General features: G+C 37.5%; 1 protein-coding gene across 1 annotated transcript in view; it reads right to left on the reverse strand.

Annotated features, from left to right (window-relative positions):
- shank1 (SH3 and multiple ankyrin repeat domains 1) overlaps window positions 1-8504 on the reverse strand; it is a gene marked incomplete in the record, with an annotated part of 74654 nt that overhangs the window by 43556 nt on the left and 22594 nt on the right. The window contains 6 exon segments of the mRNA XM_036213126.1: window positions 1051-1172; window positions 1335-1504; window positions 1670-1736; window positions 3218-3295; window positions 4989-5105; window positions 7940-8107. Coding sequence (XP_036069019.1) covers window positions 1051-1172; window positions 1335-1504; window positions 1670-1736; window positions 3218-3295; window positions 4989-5105; window positions 7940-8107 — 722 coding nt within the window.

Below are 8504 nucleotides of genomic sequence, written 5' to 3' on the forward strand. Positions count from 1 at the left end.
ACTGTTTTTCTAAATTCCTAGAATTTGGTTAAAGTTTCATGTGTAATGAAACAGAACCCAGGGCTGCTGAGTGTTTCTGCATGGTGCGGTCACTGAGCCCCGGATATCGGCAGTAAAATGAAGCAGTTTATCAGAGAAAACATAGAACACCGGCACTGATCAGGATATAATCGATTGATTAAATAGTGTCGACGTTTTCTCTGAAAAACTGATTTGTTTTGCTGCGGGTTGTTTAAAAATGACAAAGTTTAGTGCACTGAGTTGGGCCGAGTGGCTGTTCGCTTATGTCCAGAGGTCAGTGAACGCACCATGCGCAGATTCTTGTCTGCTGTGGGATCTGTCAATCAACCTGTTCGGAGGTTTAAGGAAAATAAAGGGACGGGTGCATGAGACTGAATTAAAGCGTTTGAGGAGCGTATCCACTAATAACAGTTATAATTAATTAATAATAATTAATTAATAATTGATTATTAAGTTATAATTTTGTTAAAAACATTTCATTTGGTCATTACCTCAAAATGTGACAAGATCTGTTGAGATTAATAAAGTTCTGAATATTGATATCTGTTTCGTAGCTTGTTGTCATTATTGATAATTATGCTAAGAAATCAGTGTCTTCACATAGAGAAGTATCATTGTTCACTATTAATAATGTAGAACTAAAGGCAAACTAAGCAAATGTATTATTTCAAACTGGTAGCCCTTCGTATGATTCAGTACCCATGAAGTAGCCCGCAGTTTAAAAAAGGTTGGTGACCCCTGGTCTAGTTCATAATTGTGTGAAAAGGTTATGGTTTTAAAGTTTTAAAAATGTAGTTTTAGAGTGTTCAATAAATGTTTATCCTGTTCGGCCCGTGACCTAAAATGTGTTTTGGATTTTGGCCCGTTGTGCGATTCACTTTGACACCCCTGTTATAGAGTATCAAAATCTTTAATTGAAAAAACGTCCTTAAAATGAATTAGATTAAAGTTGTGTGATTGCCACAGATGCTCTGACTTGCTCGACTAAACACAGGGGGGCGGGGTCTTTTTTCCATTTCCCGCTCTCACCCCTGCCTCCGGCTCTGCCGGCTCCGGTCCTCCTTGTCCCCGATCCTCCCTCGCGATGGCGAGCGCGTCCTGGCTCCCCGGGGACTGCTGGAGCTCCTCAGAGCTCCGGTGTGCTTGAAGCCCTGAAGAGTCAAAACATGAAACGGACGTTTGGCTGAGAGAAGGTCAAAGGTGAGTCGTGACAGTAAAAATCAAAGATCTAGTTTTAGCTCAAACTTGATGGGATTCTACGTAGACTTGAATGATCCTGATGGATCCTCAGAAGGCTCCTCCCTCTTGGTTACCTGCACAGACACGATGTTGGAGGTGGGGGCGTTGGGCACCGCCATCCAGTCGGGAAGGTTCATGCTGCTGTCGCTGTTCGCCCGGAGGAACGGGTGAGGGTGGGGCACTGCCAGGGTGCGGGAACTGTCCCGCCTCTGGGGGGCGTACTTGGGAGACTCCACGAAGGGAACTGGGAAGTTTCCAGAAATATATATATTTAAATATTACTTCAAATCCAAACATTTCCAGATTTGTTGCACTTTTCTGTTCTGTTCTTTGAGTTCCTACAAAGTTATCACTGTAGCTAAAACATGAAAAAATGAATCATAAGGTGAAGAACTGAAGGTCATCTTACCCACATCCGTATCTCGGTGGTTTTTAATAATTTCACCGAGTTCAAAATGACCAGACATGACAGCAACCTGACGAGGAAAAGCAACATTTCAGACGTTTATTCAACTCAACCTTATTGAACAAAATCAAAGGAAGTTTTCATTTATGTTCTGGTTTGAAATAAAATAATTCAAAGTTTTTACATGTTTTGATGAAACTGAAAACTGTTAAAATACATTTGAATGTAACCAGAAAACTGTGTGAATCAGAGAAAGTCACTAACAGACAAGCTGAGGGTTTTATGTAAACCACAGTTCACCAGATTCCCAGCATGCAATGCGTCAAAGGTTTTCTATTTCACCATGAGACCGAATATTTATTCAAACTTCTGGACATTTTTTTCATCATTGTATTTGAGGATTAAATATTAACTTGAATTTCAGTCTGTGAAAGAACTTTCATGCAGTTTATATAAAAATTATAATTATTTTCTTTCTAGAAGCATTTACTTGAGGTGGCAAAAGACGAAAAAATTGGAATTGAGGAAAGAAAAGAAAATTTGACTCTTTTAAAATCTATTACGCTATACATTTTTATTACTTTAAATGAGAGCAACTTTCCGTTTTAAACAATTATATGATCATTTTTTACACACATAAAAAAACATTTTCATGTTTATCTTCCATTGTAACAACACAAAAAAAAATGAACATTTTGAATTTTTATATTTTTAATTTAGTCTTAATAAAAAACGTAACTTTAACAAAACATGTTTTGTTTATTTTTGGGTAGATAAATCGTTTTAGTTTAGTAGCATAGCACAGAAGTGCTGTCACTTTAACCCAATGCATTATGGGAGACGTAGTGAAAAACTGAAGCTGATGCTGGACAAACTTCTCTCTGAACTTCATCTGTTATTTCTGTTGGAACTGTGAGACTTTATGAAAATAAAAAAGTCAGAATGTTAACTACTTGTGATTGGTCAGACTGATCACATGATTAAGTCTCCAAGAAGGATTGGTGGAGACAAAATACAGCTAGCAGTGGCTAAATCGAACGACTGTCTCTATCATCCACATTTCTTTATTGGAATAAAATAAACACAAAGAAAAAGTATTTTATGTTCCTTCATATCCTGACTATTCAGTGTTTTATCGGGGTCTGTTTGGATGAAAACAAAGATGATAATCTGGGGATAGAAAATGTTTTTTGATCAGTGAAAATGAATAATTTCCCATGACACACCTGAACATCTCACGGCGCAAAAAAGCTGATTTAATGATCTCCTGCCACTCTGCTGAAAATATGTCTTAAAAATATATTTTTTTTTTATTTTGGCTAAAAACTTGAAACACTGGGAACGATTTTACAATAGAAAAAAAATAAAGTTGGAGTGGGACTTTAAACAGGATTACCAGCATAATCTGGGATTATAAATTATGGAGCCAAATCGGACTCTTTGGATCAATCACAGACGACATTTACAGATAAACTCCCAAAGTCCGATGTAACCAATCAGAGAGTAAAGACAGAAACGACAAAGGTGTGATCCAGCGAGTCAGGAGGTCACCTGGAAGGGCGTCTGCCCGCTGTTGTTTTTTGTGTCCTTACTGGCTCCGCGGTACAGCAGGATTCGTGCACAGCTTTCCTGCAGAACACAAAACCACATGATCTGCCTGATCATCCTGTGGGACATTTTCTTCTCTTTCTTACACTTCATTCAGATAAAATACATTTTAAGTTTTGCTTATGGAAACACTTTGATTGTTGTGGTTTAAAGCATTTAGCTGATGTGTGGAGTTTAACTGTTGAATCTTTAAGGCAGGAGTGTCAAACTGAATTGGAGGAGAGGCCAAAATCCAAAACAGATCTTAGGTCGAGGGCCGAACAGGATAAACATTTATTGAACACTCTGAAACACTGACAACTTTGAAACTGTACATTTATAACATAATTATGAACTAAATATATAGCATTACCTGCGATAATGCTAAAGTGAATGCTGTAAGATGAATTTGGCCATGGAAGATGCTAGTGCTGATAGCAGGAGATGCTAATAATGATAGCTGAAAATACTGAAGCTGATAGCCAGCTAAAAAATAGCCTTAAAAAAGCCTAAACAGATAGGATGTAGTTGAGAAAAATAGCTAATCTTCAAAATAACAAAAAAAAATCTTTAAAAAAGACTAGATTAGTCAAAACAGTTAGCATGTAGCTGAAATATTAGTTAAACTCCAAAATAGCCTAAAAAAATCATAGTAAATTTCAAAATAGTCCTAAAAGTTAGCAGAATGCTAATTTTTAAAACTTTAAAACTATAATTTAACAAAATTATGAATGACAAAAAGGCAGGAATATTATTCCAGAATAAATCAACTTAAACCTTATATAACTTTTAATATTTGACTTTGTCAAAATTATACAAGTGCAATAATCACAAGATAACATATCAGGTCATTAATAACAATGAAATAAAATGATTCGGAGGGCCGGATCTGGCCCCCGGGCCTTGACTTTGACACGTGCTTTAAGGTTTTAAAGTGTTTGGGTTCAGCTTTATTCCAAGAGTTGATCCTGAAACAGATTTTTTTTTTCTTAAATATTCACCATCTCTTATAATTTTACCCCTTTAACTACCTGGAAAAAAAAATAAACATAAAAAAAATATTTTTTTCCTGCTGCTTATTGCCTAAGTATGGAGCCCCTAAAGGGACATCACAGTTAAAAAAATAAAATAATTGAAGTAAAAAACAATTATTTTTCTAAAAAAACTGAAATAAAAAAAAACATTCTGGTTACTAACTAGAACTAGTTTTTTTTCTAAAAATTAAAGTAGTTAAAAAAAAGTTACTATCTGCTGTGTTTTCGTTACTAACCAGAATTATTTTTCTTTAATTATTTTATTTTGGGGAAAAAAATTTGTATCAATTTTTTTTTCTTCAATTTCCCTTTAGGGCTCCGTACCTTTGGGAGTAATCATTTTTTAAAAACATGTTTTGTAAATGTTCCCCAGCGTTTGGTTGAGCAGGCAGTTAAAGGGTTAACTGGTTAACAAATCTACTTTTGCTAAAGGACTTTGATTTGAGAATTCAAACTTTCTGATTAAAGCGCAGAAAACAAAAGAAAATTCAAGAACTGAAGTTTATGGGGAGAAATCTGAAGGAATCTGGAGTGGAGGTCACATGACTGAACGTGATTGTGCGGCGTGTCACTGAAGAGTCAGATTAAGATTTAAAACCAATAAACTCTTCAAAGATGCAGCCAGGACTGACAGATGCATCGATGGCGTTTTATCGCTGCTCCTCCCCTGCAGAAGTTAGTTCTATTTTTGCTGCAGTTACCTTGTTGTATAAAGCACAGATGTGCAAGGCAGTGTTTCCAGAGGCATTCTGGGAGGAGGAGTCCGCCCCGTAGAAGAGGAGGTGCTCCAGATGCTGCGAGTTTCCGTTTTGACAGGCCTGGACGTCAGCGTGAAGGAGAGACGGAAGAGAGAGATGAACAAAAATGTGACAAAAACAGAAGTATGATGTGTTTTTGAATCAGGAAGAGAGGAAGACAAAACCACGGATGAAGGCGAGATAGTGACAGACGAGAGCCGCAGAGACACTCTGGGTTTGATTAGCTCCTCCTCTAAAGAGAGAGACGAAGGCTGAAACCGTTATGACTTTCACTCACACGTGGAAGTATGGAAGCCGCTTTATTTATTTATTTCTCATTATTTTCTCGTTATAACGAGATAATAAAGAACTTCTCTCCGTTTCACAGACGGACACGCCGAGACTTTACCTGATTGAAGTCTCTTTGTTTTGTAGTGAACAACAAAAACAGTAGAAGAAAACACTCCACAAACGTCTTTTTTTAATTTATTAGTGGATCTACGCACTTTAAACGTCTTAATTCCGTCTCATGCATCACAGAACAAACAGGATGATTGACAGAACATTGGCGTTTCTGCACGCTGCGTTCACTGAGCTCTGGACATCGGCAGCAAAACAAAGATCGAAGACCAGAACTGATCCATTTATGATTAACTGATTTAATATTGTCGACATTGTCGAGTGGCTGTTTGGGTTCGCTGTTGGACCGGGGTTCTGTCAACTAACCTGTTCTTTTGAGGGTTTTAGGTGAAAATAAAGGGAGGAGGGCCGGTGGATGAGACGGAATGAAGGTGTTTGAGGAGCGTAGACCCACTAACAAATAAATAAATAGACTAAAAAACAACTTTAGTGGAGTTTCTTCTGCTGCTTTAATTGTTAACCACAAAATAAAGAGACTTTAAAGAGGTGAAGTCTCAGGATCTCAGTGTGGGACGCTTCATTCTTTGTTTTTAAAATCTTGTTATCACAAGAAAACTTGTGATAATGAGGTCATTTCTCACTTTTTTGAGAAAACAAACATTATCTCGAGATATTGTCTCAAGAAATTATCTAGTCATAACGAGATAATTTCTCATTATCTCGTGATATTACAAATTTTCAGGCAATATCTCGAGATAAAATCTCGAGATAAAAAAGATATCTTGTTATCTCGAGATTTTATTTTGAGATAATATTATTCTCATGTTAACGAGTTATTATCTCGTTTTTTTGAGAAAACAAACTTCATTATCTCGTTATCTCACGGGAATAATATTATATTGAGATAAAATCTCGAGATAACAAGATATCATATCGTTCTAATGATATTTTATCTCATGATGTTATCTCGTCATAACAAGATAATATCTATTTATCTCAAGAAGTTATCTCGAGACAATATCTTAAGACAATATCTCTAGATATTATCTAGAGATATTCTCTCCAGATTTAAATCTCGAAATACCAAGATATATTGTTCTAATGACATATTATCTTGAGATATCTTGTTATAATGAGATAATATCTCGTTAGCTCGAGATAATATGTCATTAGAACAAGATATTATCTCAATGTATTGTCTCAAGATATTATTTCGTTATAACAAAATATCTCATTATCTCGAAAAATTATCTTAAGATATTATCTCAAGATAATATTTCGCTAAAAGAGAGGATATCTTGCTATCTCGAAATATTATCTCGAGATAATATTATTCTCGTTCTTATCTCATTTTTGGAGACAATATCTCGTTATCTCGAGATAATATCTTGTTATAAAGAGATAACATCTCTAGATATTATCTCAAGAAAACGATTCAAAAAAAGGAGGGCAGGCCGTTTTTCGGCTTCCATGTAGCAGTTCCTCAGCTTAATTCTGTTTTAGTGCTGAGGTCTCCAAAGTCCTGCATGTTTTCCAACCAACCTGTCACTGAAGCTCCTTATTGGCCAAACACACCTGAACCAGGTGACTCTGGACACCCCTGTTTTAGTGGGAGATCTGAGGAGCCCCAGCTCAGCGGCCTCGTGGTAGAGTGTCCACCCTGACACTACAAGGTCGTGAGTTCAAGCTGAGTCATACTAAAGACTCTAAAAGTCACTCCCTGTTTGACGCTCAGCATTAAGGGTCGATTTGGGGGATTAAACCACCAAATGGTTCCCCAGCGCAGCTGTGTCTGCAGCTCACCACTCCTCCAGGGGAGGGGTCAAATCTGCAGAGCAAATTTCACACATCTGGGTGTGCGACAACTGATAGGACTTTAACTTTTCTATATTTTCTAGTCCTCCTCTAGGCCTTGAGGCCCAGCCTCGTGCTAGTTTTTCACATATCCTGCCTTATCTGCTCCTGATTACCTGGATCAGGTGAGCCAATAAGACACTACAGTGGCAGGTTACATTGAAAAACGGAGGACACCGGCCCTCGAGGCCTGGAGTTTGACATTTTATTTCAAAAAGCTTAAAGGAACAGCTTCCAGAATAATCCAAAATTGCTTACTTTGACTGTAAATCAACATTTTTGTTTGTTTTCAGTCTTTTTGTCTTATTGATGCAAATATTCATCAAACCACTTCATCTCCAAAAATGCAATAATTTAGCATACAAGTGAAATTTTCTGTTCCACAGCTAGAAAAATGTCGATGTGAGATGTTTCACCTGACGGTTCAGTTTTGAAGGAGATCCTCACTAGATACGAGTTTAAGAAGTGATTAAAAAGAGCAAAACTAAACAGGAAAGACGGAGATACCTCCATGTTCTTTCTCTGCTACGTCTGTCTTCATAGCTGTGACATGAGGATGATGATGATGACGGGATGAAGGGGGACACACCTGACGACATGAGTGTTAATGCAGACACTGGAACAAAGTTCACTCAGAGGCAAACAAATCAAACTTTGACAATCCTTTACTCCTTGATGTGGGGGTAAAATGTCACAGAGACCTGATGCGTCTCGTCCCAGCCGTTCTCGTCCCTGATGCCCAGCTTGGCTCTGTGGTACAGCATGGTTTCACAGCAGGAGGTGTCGCCTCCCGTCAGCACAGTGTGGTAAAGCGGCGTCAGCCCCCGCCGGTCCTTGTAGTCTGGAGATGCACCCAGAGAGAGCAGCACCTGCAGGAGGACACCAGCATCAGTTAGAAGAAGGAATTTATTTTCAATTATTTAAATGTATTAATAAATGGTGGAAACAGTCAGAGAGTTCAGGGGCTTTAAGAAAAAAATCAGCCTGTAAATTTCCTCTATTTTCTAAGAATATTCGGCTTTCAGTTTCTACTGAACTTCATTCTGGAAACATGAATGAATCCACTGTGACGGGGGTTCCTCTAAACCAGAGGTCGGCGACCTTTAACAGTAAAAGAGCCATTCGGGTCTGTTTCTACTGATCAAAACCTAGAAGGAGCCGCTTGAACTTACTTTAGCCTTTAGGAAACTTGGATTTGCATTCATGACCTTCTTTTTGTTTTTTAATAAATGTGAATTATGCTAAGTATTTTTGGCATGAACAAAG

Source organism: Oryzias melastigma, linkage group LG8, assembly GCF_002922805.2.
Source record: "Oryzias melastigma strain HK-1 linkage group LG8, ASM292280v2, whole genome shotgun sequence".
In the NCBI taxonomy this organism is placed as follows: Eukaryota; Metazoa; Chordata; class Actinopteri; order Beloniformes; family Adrianichthyidae; genus Oryzias; species Oryzias melastigma.